Raw genomic sequence first — 16,986 nt, forward strand, 5'->3', positions numbered from 1 at the left:
CTGAGGTGCAAGAATGGCTTCAGCCCAGGAGTTCCAGGTTGCAGTGAGCTATGATCGCACCACTGCATTCCAGCCTGTGTAACAGAGCGAAACCTTGTCTCAAAACAAGAAAAAGAAAGAAACAAATAAAAAACGCAATACAACATTCAGGAGCTTGAACTTTATTTTTTGTTTTAATCTTATGGTACAACACAAAGAAAATAATAAATATACTCAATCCATAAATCCTCTAACCACATTATGGCAAATCTCAAAACAAGACAATGAATTATTAATCCCATTTTGCAGAAAAAGAAATTAAGATTTGGGAAAGTCAAGGTCTCACAGGCAGTAAACAGCAGAATGGCTATGAAGTCAATGCTGATTCTATTAAACTTGATTACTCCCCCCACCTTGAAAAACTCCCATATGAAGAGGAATATAAAATAAAAAGATGCCATTCAGATGTAGATCCCTTAAAGTAGAACAAAATGACACTTTACTAAAACAATACAAAATAACCCTGGCAACCACTGTAATTAAAAGGCAAAAATTTAAAATATTTGAAAAAGACTCTATTTAGAAAGAACCAACCAAAAATACATGAAATGGTCCCTACCCTCATGGTACCATATCTGATCTTCACAGCACCAAAAAAAAAAAAAAAAAAAAAAAAAGGGGTTTTTTTTTTGTTTTTTTTTTTTTTTGAGACACGGTCTCGTGTGGGATGATCATGGCTCGAAGCAGCTTCAACCTTCTGGGCTCAAGTGATCCTCCTACCTCAACCTCCCAAGTAGCGGGGACTACAGACATGTGCTACCACACCCAGCTAATACTAATTTTTGTATTTTTTGTAGAGATAGAGTTTCACCATGTTGCCTAAGCTGGTCTTGAACTCCTGGGCTCAACTGATCCACCCACTTCGGCCTCCCAAACTGCTGGGATTACAGGCATGAGTCACTGTGCCTTGCCAGCCCTTAAAAGTAATGCCTCCTCCCCCATTAAACTGTAAGCGTAAGGCAATGGGTCATAACTATGCACATTTTTACCTTTTTGTAAGTTATTGTTAAGGATTTTACTTATTGGGTCATTTTACTGACTTAGGAATCATTGAGAAAGGAAAATCATGCAGGAGTTGGGCCATGATGAGGAGGAGCTTGGTCTTAATGCCACGAGCAATGGGAAGGCACTGAAGTAGTTCACACTCAAACTTGAGTTGATCAAATCCAAATTTCATAAATATCTAACTGCTCACAGATAACAGTTTGGATAGGAGTTAACAGACCAATGCAATAAATTAGAGAATCTAGAACGACATATATGTAAAAATGTAATACAAGACAAAATAGGTACAAGGATCTTAAAATGAAAGTTCACTAACAGATTCACAGAAGTTGCCAGGGAAGCAAAAGTAATCTTAACCCAAAAATATCCACTAATGAACTAAACATTTATAATATCAGTCAGTCCCCATTAAACATCCCTCCCAAGGTAGCATTAGCCTCTATGTCAGGCCATTTCACCTTTGCCATGTCAGTCTCTCAATGACTGGCAGGTGTTTCAGTTACAAAGCAACACAATGCATATGATCTACAAAGTGAAAGTGCAAATCTTCCAAGAAATGCAGGCCTTTATAAAGTTATTGAAAATGATGAAAACTCTTTCCAAAGCAACTGAAAAAAATAAGTATTTGGAAAGATACTGACTGGGAAGGCGCATGAGGGAAATTAATCACCTAAGTGTGTTCTGTATCCAGACCTGGTTGGTGGCTACACAGGTATGTACACATAGTAAAAATTTACCAAGCTACATGTGCACACGATTTATGCATTTAGCTGTATGTAAATGATAACTTAGGAGAGTTGCTATAGTTTGAATCTTGAAACTCATGTTGAAATTAAACTGTAACAGTACTAAGAATTGATTAGGCCATGGGCATTCCATCCCCATGAATGGATTAATAATACCATTATGATGGGAGCGGGTTAGTTACCACAGGAATTCAGCCCCCTTTTTTCTGTTTTGAGTATACACCTTCTGGCTGTGTGATTCCTTCTACCAGGTTATAAGATAGCAAGAAGGTCCTCACCAGATCCAGTTCCTTGATCTTAGACTTCTCAGCCTCCAGAACTGTGAATCACATAAATCTCTTTTCTTTATAAATTACCCAGTCTGTCTGTGGTTTCTGTAATAGCAGCATAAAATGGGCTAAGACAGGATTTAAACACACACACACACACACACGAGCACGCGCGCGAGATGGTCCTACTTCCTTCAAGAATTACTGGGTCTGAATGTGAAGCCTCAAAGTGCTATGGTCTACTTGTTACCAACATAAACATGAAGTGAACACCAAAGATGGCAAAACGTACCTGCATTCTCAGAGACATCAGTGACCCACTGACTGCAGTATAGAAAATATAGTTTTATGTAGGCTGGAGCCTACCCTATCTCTGGACCTCCAATTACATGAGATAAAATTTTCTCAATATTTAAGCACTTTAAGTCAAACAGTCATTTGCAGCTGAAAGCATTTTAACAGATTATAATAAGTTAATAACTGGAGAACTAACAAAGAAGAGATACTAGGAGGTCAAAAGAAAATCTGGCCAGGCGCAGTGGCTCACGCCTGTAATCCCAGCACTTTGGGAGGCCAAGGCGGGTGGATCACGAGGTCAAGACATCGAGACCATCCTGGTCAACATGGTGAAACCCCGTCTCTACTAAAACTACAAAAAATTAGCTGGGCATGGTGGCGCGTGCCTGTAATCCCAGCAACTCAGGAGGCTGAGGCAGGAGAACTGCCTGAACCCAGGAGGCGGAGGTTGCGGTGAGCCGAGATCACGCCATTGCACTCCAGCCTGGGTAACAAGAGCGAAACTCTGTCTCAAAAAAAGAAAAAAAGAAAATCTGAAAATCAAAGTAAAGCCCTTAGGAAAACTAATGAAGCCCTTGAATATTATGGCAAAAAGGACTATCTCTATGATCATACTGCAAAAATCCATAACTTTTCTCAGGAAAATTATGTAAAAAAAATTTTTTTGGCTGGGTGCAGTGGCTCATGCCTGTAATCCCAGCACTTTGGGAGGCTGAGGCAGGTGGATCACAAAGTCAGGATATCAAGACCAAGACCATCCTGGACAACAGGGTGAAACCCTGTCTCTACTAAAATACAAAAAACTAGCCAGGTGTGGTGGCATGCACCTGTAACCCCAGCTACTTGGGAGGCTGAGGCAGGGGAGTAGCTTGAACCCGGGAAGTGGAGGTTGCAGTGAGCCAAGATCACGCCACTGCACTCCAGCCTGGAGAAAAAGCGAGACTCCTTCTCAAAAAAAAAAAAAAAAATTTCTCAGAAGAAGTATGTAAAAAAAAATTTAAGCAACCAACACTTGATGCATTCTTCTTTCATCCTAAGAATTTAACACATAGTTGCAACCATAACATCCATGTTTTCATAATTTTGTTTCATTTTTCAAGATTAAACCCAAATAAAGCCTTTTCTCCCCATCCCAACTATGTACTATTATCTCTGAAATGTTCTAGGTCATTTCATCCTACAAGACCTTGTTCTTATGCCAACTATTTTCAGAAAATAAAGACCCCTTAAACAATGAAATCACAAGGAAAAATAAATTACTCGCTTACACATCAACAACTGGAAAATTCAAATATAGGCCTCAGTTCAAAAGTTTACCACAAAAATAGTTATGTATAAGAGCTTACTGGTTAAAACCCATGAGCTCTGGAACCAGACTGCCTGAGATGGAATCCCAGTTCCACTGTCTACTAGCTGGGTGACCCTGGGCAAGTCACCTATCTCTCTGTGGCTCAATTTCCACATCTATAAAATGGAGATAACAGTTCTATCAGTGTAAATGAGTTACTATGTAAAGGTTTCAAACAGAAAGTAGTCTATAACAGTTAGCTATTACACTGTTTTAAACTCTAAGAAAACTAAAGAATATAAATGCCAACACTGAAATTAGTTAATTAGCAAAGGAAAAACATTTTTAAAAACACAAGCTTTATGCTTTAAATAAAAGTACATACATTTTAAATAAAATTAAGACAAAGAAAAATGAGAAATGTACTTATGATAAAAATAAGCTAAAAGTATATATGCTTTTATATGATGTAAAAAATTACACATTTTACTTCTGAACACGTAAGAATTTTTTTTAAAGGTACCATGTCAAACCTAGGCCAAACACTGTGGTTCACGTCTGTAATCCCCGAGCTTTGGGAGGTCAAGGCAAGCAGATCACTCGAGGCCAAGAGCTGAAGACTAGTCTGAGCAACACAGCAAGACACCATCTCTTCAAAAAAAAAAAAAAATTTATTTAAAAAAAAAAAAAAAAACCAATGTGTGGCTGCACACTTCACTAAAGATAAAATTTTAAATCTTAACATAGGAGAAAAAAACAAATGGAATACTTGATATTATAGAAGATATAAGGCCAAGTGTGGTGGCTCACATTTGTAATGTGAGGAGGGGCAGGCAGGAGTTCAAGACCAACCTGGTCAACATGGTGAAATCCGTCTCTACTAAAAACACAAAAAGAGCTGGGCACCATGGCTCACACCTATAATCCCAGCACTTTGGGAGGCCAAGGAGGGCAGATCACTTGAGTCAGAAGTACAAGACCAGCCTGGTCAACATGGCGAAACCTCACCTCTACTAAAAATACAAAAATACAAAAATTAGCCAGGCATGGCGGTGTGCCTGTAATCCTAGCTACTTGGAAGGCTGAGGCAGAAGACTCACTTGAACCTGGGAGACAGAGGTTGCAGTAAGCCAAGATCGTGCCACTGCACTCCAGCCTGGGCAACAGAGTAAGACTCCATCTAAAAAAAAAAAAAAACAATTAGCTAGGCGTAGTCTCAGGCAGGAGAATCACTTGAACCCGGGAGGCAGAGGTTGCAGTGAGACAAGACTGAGCCATTGCACTCCAGCCTGGGCAACAGAGCAAGACGACATCTCAAAAATAAAAATAAATTAAAAATAAAAATATAAAAAAATTAGCCAGGCATGGTGGTGCACGCCTATAATCCTAGCTACTCAGGAGGTTGAGGTGGGAGGACTGCTTGAACTCAGGAAACAGAAGTTGCAGTGAGCTGAGATCACACCACTGCACACACTCCGGTCTGGTAACAGAGACTCCATCTCAAAAAAAAAAAAAGATACATATAGTAAATTTCACATTATGACCCCAATGAATCGCACCTCTTGATCTGTCCTTGTGTAATCGCCTCCCACACTGACTCTGGGCTTGACCATATGACTTGTTTTAGCCAAAGAAACATAAGCAAACAGGATGCAAGCTGAGGTTTGATAAGAGCTTTCACACTAGGGCATGCTCTCATGAGAAGGCTGCCACTGTTAAGTTAGAGATAAGGCAGGGGGATGGGATAGACACAACAGATGAACCTAAGTGAATGAAAACACACGAATGAGTCCAGGTAAGAAGAGTGGCCCAGCCAATCCATACGTGTTTTACTAGGCTTTGAGATGGTTTGTTAAACAAGCAGTGGATACTGGATCCAATATATGTAATGCACTATGAAGGATTAATATCCTCATTATTATAAATCATTAGAAGAAAAACTATATCTCATTGGGAAAATAGGAAAAGCACATGAACAGACATCCACACAAAAATAAAGATGTCAATAAACACCTACAAGTAATCAAAGAAATACAAATTAAAACAATGAGATAACACCTTTTGCCTATCAGATTGGCAAAGATTAAGAGACCAATAATGGCCTGAGCAGGCCAGAATGTGGGGTAACTAGAACCCACACTACTCTTGCTTATTTTGTAATGTGTATCAAAAACTGATACAATTCCCTTTAGTCATTTTATTTGATTTATTATTCACTCAATTACTTGCTGCATACTCACAGAGGCCTGTGCTGGAACTTGGAATACAGAACCAGGTCATGCAAGACCTTAAAAATTTGGGTTTATTATTAATTTGGGTTTTATTCTAAGGTGTCACTGAAGGCTTTGGGGGGAAATAACAAGAGTATTCTGAGTGATGCATGAAGAATAGGGGACAAGAATGGAAAGGAGGAACACTAATAGTTCAGGTAAGAGATAACAGTGGCCTGGACTTGAGTCAGTGAGAGGGACAGAGCAAATGAAGGTGACTTGACAGGACAATGACAGACTGGATACAGAAAAGTAGAGAAATAAAAAACTAAATAAATAAATAAAACAGCACTACTTCTCCATTTTACTTCTAGGAATGTATTCTAAAACAGAATCAGATATGTTCACAAAGACACATAACCAAAGATGTTCATAGCAGTGTTTTTTATAATAACAAAAATAATGGAACAAATCTAAAACTCCATCCATAAGATTTAAGTAGATAAACTCATCTATCCAAAGTAACGGAATATTATGCAGTCATTTAAAATCATGTAGCTACATAGTTTGTAACAAGAATTACTGACAGGGCACAGCAGCTCATTTCTGTAGTCCTAGTGCTTTGGGAGGCTGAAGTGGGAGGATGACTTGAGGCCAGGAGTTCAAGACCAGCCTGAGCAACATGGCAAGACCTTTTCTCTACAAAACAATCTAAAAATTAGCCAGGCATGGGGGCACACATCTGTAGTATCAGCTACTCAGGAGGCTGAGGTGAGAGGATCACTTGAACCCAGGAGTTCAAGGTTGCAGTAAGCTATGATTGCACCACTGCACTCCAGCCTGGGTGACAGTTCAAGACCCTATTTAAAAAATAAAAATAATAAAATTTAAAAAGTATATTTATTGTATATATGGAAAAGGACCAGCTACAAAATACACAACACAAATACAGTAAAATTCCATTTTAAATAGCATAATCTTTTATATATAAACATACACATACACACATTGATGGCTACAAATGCATTACAAAAAATTTAGAAAGCTACAGACCAAAATATTAAAATTCTATGTGGCTTGGATTTAACATTTTATTTCATAAATATTTTATACTTCCCATACCTTCTAAAATCTGTGCAAAATCAGCTAGGCACAGTGGCTCACACCTGTAATCCCAGCACTTTGGGAGGCTAAGGCGGGCAAATCACAAGGTCGGGAGTTCAAAACCAGCCTGGTCAACATGGTGAAACCCCGTCCCTACTAAAGATACAAAAAAAAGTTAGCTAGGAATCGTGGCACACGCCTGTAATCCCAGCTACTCAGGAGGCTGAAGCAGAATTGCCTGAACCCAAAAATCGAAGGTTGTGGGGAGCCAAGATTGCACCACTGCACTCCAGCCTAGGTGACAGGGAGAGACTATGTCTCTAAATAAATAAATAAATAAATAATAAAAAATAAAAATCTGTGCAAAATCTGTACTATTTTACAATGGAAGAAAAAAAGTAATTTAAAAAAATACCAGACATTTGGACAACAGTAATTGATTTATTTTTCTAAAAATACTGCAAAGGCAACAAGTAGACTGTTAAGTAAAAGTTTTAAATGAAAACTTAAGATACATAATCTTAAATGGTTAAAAACTGAACAGTCACAATTTTGCCTGCAATACCAGTCTAACAGGAGAATTTGGGGGAGGAGGAGAAAGACTGCAGAACAAAGCAGATATTCAAATAACTAATATTCAATAATTATTAAACCTGCATAGAAAGATCCCCTCACTGAACTGTAAAAGGAGCAATTTGGACTCCCTTGAGATTTGACCTAAAGAGCTATTCATTTTATCTTATTTATGTTCTTGGTTCTTTATAAAGTTCCCCCCTGCCAAGTTGCAAATATAACACAGATATCAAAAAGGACAGTTAAAGGTAGTCATTTTGATTTCACATCATCAGATGGATTATTACCAAGACCAGATGTTCTATAAGGCCTTTACCACTGGAAAAGGGCTCAGTTTATTTAAAAATGTCATGACTATCTCATTCCCCAAAGACAAACTCTTTTGGTATTTGCGACTACTGTAAACCCCAGAAAATCACCACTCAGATTTAAGTTTTCTAAAAATTCTGATGGATTTGCTTCATCAAATTTTACCGGTGACCTTAGTCATCAGTACTTACAAAATGGCTACTAAAGAGATGCCTGTCTCCTTAGCACGAAGATACAGCTCCAAAATTTGTTCAGGCCTTTCAGAGGCACCACTATGCTACCTAAGCTCTCCCACCTGCTTGTTTCCCCACAGAGAAATGTCCAGTGGTTGTGTCTTTAACCTTTCTTCTTTAAATAGCATGAAGATGTCAATTTAAAATATTAATCCAAAGTAATAAAAATGTCAGAAACAATCCATGTAAAAGCAAATGAGATCTTCTTTTGGTATTATTAATATTTACCCTAATGAATAAGTGAAAGCAATAATCCAAGTATGGAATGCTGTGATAAAATTTGCATACCATAAAATTTACAATTTTAAAGTGTAAAATTCAGTGGTTTTTAGTATATTCCCAAGGTTGTGCAACCATCACCACTGTCTAATTCAAGAACATTTTCCTCACCCCAGAAAGCCCTTACATATTCAAAAAGCAGTCACAGCCCATTCTTCCCTAGTTACCAACCACTAATCTACTTTCTGTCTGTATAGATCTGCCTGTTCTGGGCATTTCATATAAATGGAATCACAGCATATGTTGCCTTTTGTGTCTGGTTTCTTTCACTTAGCATAATGCTTCCATCCATGGTGTGGCATGTATAAGTGCTCCATTCCTTTTGATGGCCAAATATTATTCCGTCGTATGGACATACCACATTTTGATGATCTATTCATGAACTGAGACACATCTGGGTTATTTCCGCCTTTGGGCTATTATGAATAATGATACTATGAACACTTGTATACAAGTTTTTCTGTGGACAAATGTTTTCATTTTTAGGAATGGAATTGCTGGGTCATATGATAACTCCATGTTTAACTTTTTGAGGGACTGCCAAACTGTTTTCTAAAGCAGCTGCACCATTTTACATGGTTTTTCACATTCTTAACATAAACTTCAGAGATGTCAGACTTTCATAGAAGTAGGGGTTTACTCTTATCAAGCTCATTTTGTGTGCCAACTGTTATGCCAGAATTTTATTTAATTTTCCCAACAACCCTATAATTCACAAAGCATCTCTATTTTACATAAGAAATTCAATCCCAAAAAATGTTTGTAACCCACTCAAAAATAAATTATTTAGTAAATGTCAAACTAGATTCAAACCCAGAGTTGACTTCGAAGCCTATCCTCTTTACCCTATACCATTCAATCTCTACACTTAGATATGCATACGCTGCCTCATATCCAAAGTGGTCTTTGGAAACGTTGCCTGTTAATAAAAATTATTTAAGTCACTGTAAAATAGACAGTTCCCAATGTGAAGATACTTCTAGAAAATTTAAGGTATCTTGTATAAATCAATCAACCTCCCTAATTCATCTTCTTTAGTAAATCATTTCTACATACTTAAAACTTTTCTAAAATTCACCTAAGCATTATACAAATTATTTTCTCCCAAAGTTGTATGCACTGACAAAAAAAAAAAAAAAGTAGGTATCTTCTACTATAAATTGTGTTCCCCTAAAATGTTTATGTTAATGCTCTCTCAATGTGAATATATTTGGAAAAAGGGCTTTTAGAAGGTAACTAAGGTTAAATAAGTTATAAGGGTAGGGCCTTAATTCAACAGGATTAGTGGTCTTATGAAATGATGAGAAGAAAGAAATTCCCCCCATCTTCCTCACCCCAGCACTCCCATACCCACCCTACCATGTGAGGACACAGAAAGAAGGATATCTTCTGCAAGCCAGGAAGAGAACCTTCACCAAAAACCATCCATACTGGCAACCTAATCTCTGACTTCTAGCCTCAGAACCATTAAATAAATAAATTTCTGTTGTTTAAGCCACCCAGTCTATGGTATGCTGTTACGGCAGCCCACACTAACACTTCAAGAGTATCAAATACTCAATGATTGGTATTTGAAGCACTGATGATAATCAAAACAAAGCAAGCACTAAATGGAGAAGAAATAAATTAAACCAAAAGATATGCATATGCTTGTTACTCAAAAATATTTATGAGTTCTTTGATCAAAGAGACTTAAAACAGATTGGGCCAGACACAGTGACTCACGCCTGTAATCCCAGCTACTTGGGAGGCTAAGGCAGGAGAATTGCTTGAAGTTGGGAGGCGGAGGCTGCAGTGAGCCGAGATCGCGCCACTGCACTCCAGCCTGGCGACAGAGCAAGAATCTGTCTCAAAAAAAAGCCCTTTTATTAACTCAGAACTTAATCATAAAGTCAAGGAAACACGGTATCCTCCAAAGGGCTTAGGATTTAGACAATCCTAAATCTGACTCTTGTAGCCACTTCCAAGCTTTGTGTTAGAATAAGAAACACATTCTGGGGGGTGAGGTGGCTCACATCTGTAATACCAACACTTTGGGAGGCCAAGAAGGAAGGATCACTTCACGCTAGGAGTTCAAAACCAGCACGGCCAACAGAGCAAGACCTCATCTCTACAAAATAAAAATTAAATTAAAATTTAAAAAAGAAAGAAAACCAAATTCTACACCTATTCCTATAATCAGGATGTGAGTTTTTGCTTGCCTACCTAAATTATGTTATTAACATTTAGTATCCACCAAATACCACACTACACCCTACAATACCCAATACAGCTTCTAGAACACTACAGGTACCCCAAAAATGGAATTGCTATTGTTAGTGAATAGATTCTACAAAAGAACAGGGCAGTCAAAGTCAAACATTTATATAGACCACCCACTATTTGCCAAGTATTTTGCTAGTACCATGAATATAAAAATGCAAGGAACTTACAATGAAGAGGGACAAAAAGAACCACATAATTATAAAACAACAGAATATATGCAATAGCAAAAAAATATGTAAAGTGCACTGGAGCACACAGGGATTGTGGCGGTGGGGGGCTGGGAGAGCATGTCAAGGACTATAACCCAGGTCTGACAAGGAATCCCCTTCTTGTTTCCAGTTAGGAGAAATTCATAAACCATTATCTGAAAAAGCATCCACTAAAGTATAGCCTCAACTCAAATTCTCTAACTTTTACTTCCACTCAATTCCATCCATCAATTTCAAAGAAGGGAGAGTAAAAAAGAGGAAAAGACAACTTCAAGTTGGCACAGGAAGGGTTTAAGTATCCTTTTACTGTCCTACAACCACATAAAAACTGAAATCACATTTTTCCAAATCTTTCTTACACTCATGATAAAGACTAGATGTTTTACAAGTTTACAAATCACCCGTTTTAAGCCTTGTGTAAGATAAATCACCAAAACCTATTCAGTATGTACGTTCTTCTACACCAGCCAAATAGTGCCTCTGCAGTTATTTTGCTTAATCCAACTAGGCCAACAAGGTATCCAAAACCTTAAATACTGAATAAACTTTAGCAAATTTTCTCTATCAATCCACACTCTTATTCAAGACATATTCACTTAGTAAATTTTTACAATACAATACTGACATTCAAAAAATGAATATTTGGTTCTTCCTCCTAAAATAAACCTCTGTGGGAAAGTGACACATCCAACAGCTACCAGTATAAATGAAGACCCATGGGAACAAAGAGACTACTATTTGTATCCTTTCATGGATATCTCACTTGACACTTCACAAAACAATCCTGTGTAATATAAGATTATCTCCATTTTTTTTTTTTAACTAGTTTGCTCAATTAACAGGTCAGCATATAAAACCTGGATCTTCTGACCCTGATTGTACTACATTCCAAAATGTATACAAAATTTATCACTACCACAAATGAAGATACTTCAAAGAGCCTAAACATACACATAGGAAGGAAACAGCTTCCTCACCTATAAAATGAGCAAAATGTGGCCTATTTGACATCCTTGAGCTAAACAAGGTCCCAAGGTGGGGCCTACTGCCCAGAAGTTTTACCCAACTAGTCTAACATAGAACTAGGCCTGGAAACAAGGGGAGTAGCATATATTTAAGGCTTACAAGTGTATAAAGAACCTTCTATTACCATCTGATCCTCACTACTCAGTTAAGGATTATCTTTATTTTTACATATTTTTTTTAAAAAAATACATCAGTGAAATAATGTGATTAGTTCAAGGTCCCCCAGCTAGTAAACAGCTTAGACAAATCTTCATAACCCTATTACACCTTTTTATATGAGAAAGTCAGAGTAGCTAGTGGAAGCCTGGACTATGCAAAAATGATCCAAGAATGTAAACACAAAATCTTCTGAGCTCTTCTTAGCCACTAGGCTACATGCAACTATTTTAGATCAGACAAGCGCCTCTTTCAGTAAAAAGAAAAAAAGTCTTAAGAAACAAACCAACTATTTTTAAAAATGCACTTAAAAGGCACACTGTACATGCCTATACACGCATTCACATACATATAAACACACACTTCAATCACAAAGTATCTTACACTTTTGAAACATTACATAAATGAAACGTAAGAATAGAACTAAATAGACAGGACACAAAGAGTACCAGCTTTTTGGTCTCAACCTTTCCACTGTCCTGTATAAGTAATGTGCTTTTTCATTTTTTAAATATTCACCTTTAAGCAAAATATTAACAAGTAAATCTATACATACATTTTACTCATGTAAAATGCCTATGGCTGTTTCAGGAATATAAACTATATTCAGTTATCTTGTGTGTAAGATTACATTATACACAGTGAGAATGCTATTCCTAAAATTAAAGTCATCTGAAAGATATCACTAATACTTCTACCATAATATATTCACCATATCCTCTATTCAGAATTCTGACCAACTTAGTTGGAAATATTCTTTGAAACATCAGAAGTACATCTTAATATAACCAAAAAGGGCTCAACTTAAAAGGCTAACATTTACGTCCCGCAGTACTTGAAAGCATGATGAAGACTAAGCATATATTAATATAAACTGAAAAGCCCTTTCTTAAGACCAAAATATATCAAAGATTTTGCAACCAGCACAAGATCTTATCCCTTACCAATCTCACTTCTACAGATAACTAAGCAAATCTGCGTACTACCTGAGTTGCACAAACCACCCACCAAATAATACAGTTCCTTCCAAAGTGAAAAGCTGATCCTCTTTCCTGCTCTTAAATTATGCAAAATTAGCCTACAAAGAATTACTGTAGACTGCTTAAATAAACTTCAGACCTGTGTACCAAGTTCTATATTTATGTTGCTGAAAAACATCAGTGTGGTGCCTCTCTCCCTACACTTCATCAGGAACAGACCCAAGAAAAAAGCTTAAAAAAGAGAAGTTACTTTTTATTAGAAAACGAACTTTTCAGTGAAGACGTAATTTACCTGTGACAGACAACATCTATACATGACAGTGATTAAACTTTACTGAATACCCAAAACGGTAACTTTTTTTTAGTTCACAATCTTTGAATTAGACAATTATGACGGTTTTTATTTAAAAATAACCCACTTTTGGCCAGGCGCCTGTGGCTCATGCCTGTAATTCCAGCACTTTGGGAGGCCTAAGCAGGCAGATCAGAAGGTCAAGAAATCAAGACCATCCCGGCTAACACGCTGAAACCCCATCTCGACTAAAAATACAAAAAATTAGCCGGTCATGGTGGCATACACCCGTAATCCCAGCTACTCAGGAAGCTGAGGCAGAAGAATCGCTTGAACCAGGGAGGCAGAGGTTGCAGTGAGCCAAGATCGCATCACGACAGTCTCTTTAAAAAAAAAAAAACAAAAAAAAAAACAACCCACTTTCACTGTTTTACATTTCTCAATGTTAAGATAACTTTACCCAAAGTTTGAAACAACTGATAACTTCTGGTCTGCAAGATCCCTACGGCATTAAATCTCTAAAACAGAAACCAACAACATAAAACATTACAAGATATAACAGTATGTATATTACAGTTCCTGAGTTTTCAAGGACATCAGTAACTCGATTTTTAAAAAAAAGTCATGCTCGAACATATGACTAAAAGTTTTCAAGCCATATTTTACAAAGATTGTGTTTTTTGGTTTGTATAATTACTTTTTAAACTGATCGCTTATATTTCAAAATAACTTGTGAGAAATCAAGGGAAAAGGGGTTAGTCACCTAGAGACACAACATTAAACTCACTCTTTAAGGCCATCATAAAGGTAACTTGGAATCAGAGAAAAAAATTCAAATTCACAGTAAGCCTAAGTGAAAATACAGATACATCACAAAATATATACATATAAAAGCAAATTGAAACATGTTCGACCTTGATAGAAAAAAAATGAAAAGCAAAGTTTAAAATGGAAACTACTGAAATTGAGAAAGAATTCCAATGACATGACATTTTCTTGCCAAAGCGAAGGAATTTGTAGATATCATTCAAATCTCATTGTATTACATTATAAAGGTCTTGGCAACGGTTGGCCATTAATCTTTAACACAAAGGAGATTCAAATCCAAATGAACTGTAAGACTATCTCTTTCAAGAGAGAGAAATGGAGTAATGTACTTTGTCCACAATTGTTTAACCCAAAAGGAAGGCCTTTAAGGATGATAACGCAGAATGGATCAGCCTTCAGTCTACCAAGTCCCATTTCTCACGAAGTCTTGCACCAATCCGAAAAGAGAAGGTTATGGACACAAAACAGGCTTAGGAAAGGCTGGAAAAAAATCTCCAATGAATGACACACCACATCATGGTTTATTCTCCTACACAATTTGAGAAACAAAAAAGAAAAATATCACACCATATGTTCCATCGTATCAATTTAAAAAAAATGTTACGACAGTACATTCAATTCTCTTCTTCGGGGCCGCAAAAATAATTTAGCTCCTGTTTTATTGATTACAGAGCAAAGGGAAAAAGCAGCTGCTGCAATGCAACACAGGCTGCTACAGAGAAAGGGGAGAAAGGGGAGAAAGGGCTTTTCCAAACAGAGCCCTTCCCCACCCCCGCTTACACACCCCTAACGACTTACTTATCCCAGCCTTTTACTGCCCCCACCACGTGAACCTAAGCCGTTCTTTCCCTTCCCCCACCACCGTGAAATTTCACCTTTCACAGCGCCTTCACCTACCCCTACCAGAGGCACTTCATTCCCCGCAGAGACTTCAGACCTTTCAAACTTTTCTTCCTTTTTTAATTAAACACGAGAGTTAAGAGGCAAAAGTGCATGAAATTTTTACATATATACGGAAAAATACCTGTTTCCCAGCAACATACACGCTTCGATTCTCGAACCCCTCCCCATCTCCCGGGTTTCGCTAGCAAAGGCTGGGGGGAGGGAGCCAGGCGCAAATTAAATTTAGGAAGGGAAATCCTGGGTGAAAGAAGAGCATTTGAGGAAAAACGAGAGAAAGGTGAAGCGAGACCCCCGAAACCACAGGGGTTGGGGAGGTTTCCAAGAAAGAAAGAGAAATTGGAAGGGACAAAAGGGGGAGGGGGGAGGAACAGCCAGGAGACCCGGGGAGACGCGCCCGGCCGGGAGAGGGAAGGCGGGGTCCGAGGAGAGCGGGGGGTCGCGGCTCCCGCGGCACAATGGCCCGCCCGGCCCCCGCCCCGCGCGCCCCTCACCTCATGGTGCCGGCGGCGCAGAGGCTTCCCCAGCAGCCGGGAGACGCGGGAGGCGCCGAGCCGAAGGGGGTCTCTCCTCCAGGGGCGGGGAGCAGCTCGGAGACGGGAGACAAGTGTCCGGCTCCTTCGACGGCCAAGGGCTACAACATCTCCTCGCACAAAGCCGAGGCGCCGGCCGGGAGTGTGAGAGAAGGGGGCGAGAGAAAGGCTGGGGAGGGGGCGGAGAGGCCGAGGCACGGAGCGGGTCCCCAGGCGGCCGCCGCCTCCCACCTCCTCGTGGTCCTGCTCCTCCTCCCGGAGCTTCCTCGGCCGCCCTCGGAGGGGTGCCCGCCGGGGCCGCGCGCCCGGCCGCCGCTCCACAGGCCCGCGCCCGCCGCGCCGCCGCCGAGGCCGTGTGCAACCGGCAGCTGCTGCAGCCGCGGGAGGAGAGTCGGGATCGCCGCGAGGAGCCCGGGAGGAGGCGGGGCGCACGGCGGAGGAACACGCAGGCGCCGCCCTCCTCCCCTCCTTCCCCCGGGGGCGAGGGGGCGGCGCGGGGGGAGGGGAGGCGGGGGGCCGGGCGCGCTCCCCCGCGCCGGCGGCTGGGCCCCCGCCGGACTGCGGAGAGCGGGTCTGGGCGGGAGCGAGCGCGGCGGCGGCGGCGGCAGCGGCGGCAGAGTGAGGCTCTTTGTTACCTCCCTACCCCGCCCCCTGCAGCCCCCTGGGATTCGGGCCGGCCATCCCCCCGACACCTCCCGCCCGCAGTCGGCCGGGGTTCCTCGCCCAGGGTTGTCCTTGACCGTCGGCCCCCTCCCAGTCGCCTCCCGCTCCCCAGAGGCTGGGGGAGTTCCAGGGCCTTCCCCGCGGCCGCGGTGCGGAGACCGAGGCGCCTAGACCTCCCGGGCGCCGGACCCGCAGGCACCGGCGTGGGGAGCCGGGACGCGTGACTGGGCACAGGGCCGGACTGGGGGACTCCGGTCGGCTAGCGGCCGGCTGCCCTAGCGCGGGGCGAGTGCTTAGCCCGCCCTCTTGCGGTCTCGGGAAGGGGACGAGGGAATCGGGGGGGTATCCCGGTTAGCCCCACCACCCGCCCCCGTCGCGGCTGCGCCCAGCGATTCCTGCGGAGTTGAGGGGGGCATATAAATGGAAAATATGGTCATCATTGTTCCTTTCGCTCCTTGTCTTCCCAAGGAATCCCAGCGTGCTGCGCCGATGGAAGGAGCTGTGCACACTAGGTATAGGGATGACTTCATCCCCTAACGAACGCAGCCGACTCTCGGGGAAACGCAGTCGCCGGGAGACGCGTGCGGAACCGTGTGTTGCCACAAGAGTGGGAGAAGAGAAACGCCGCCAGTGGAGCGGCTTTCCAGCGTCATTAGCAAAGAGGGAACCCCGGGCGGGGGGCGGGGAGGGAGAGGAACTAATGATAGTTCTAAATTTTCCATCATTCCCAATGGTCTTGAAATCACCTCCCTTAATAAGTAGATAGAAAATACTGGCGAGGC

General features: G+C 40.8%; 1 protein-coding gene across 10 annotated transcripts in view; it reads right to left on the reverse strand.

Annotated features, from left to right (window-relative positions):
- The window catches only part of ENAH (ENAH actin regulator), a 155,821-nt gene extending 139,869 nt beyond the window's left edge, over positions 1-15,952 (reverse strand). For 9 of the 10 annotated variants that reach the window (XM_032289414.1, XM_032289413.1, XM_032289409.1 and 6 more), the window contains exon 1: positions 15,503-15,952. In XM_032289414.1, the coding sequence (XP_032145305.1) occupies positions 15,503-15,507 (5 nt within the window). In that variant the 5' untranslated portion in view covers positions 15,508-15,952. The remainder of the gene's footprint in view (positions 1-15,502) is intronic. The other variant, XM_032289405.1, reaches the window with a different exon arrangement.
- Between the last annotated feature and the right edge of the window lie 1,034 nt (positions 15,953-16,986).

The sequence above is a fragment of the Sapajus apella genome, unplaced genomic scaffold, assembly GCF_009761245.1.
Source record: "Sapajus apella isolate SASKATOON/1434 unplaced genomic scaffold, GSC_monkey_1.0 scaffold22, whole genome shotgun sequence".
Taxonomy (NCBI): Eukaryota; Metazoa; Chordata; class Mammalia; order Primates; family Cebidae; genus Sapajus; species Sapajus apella.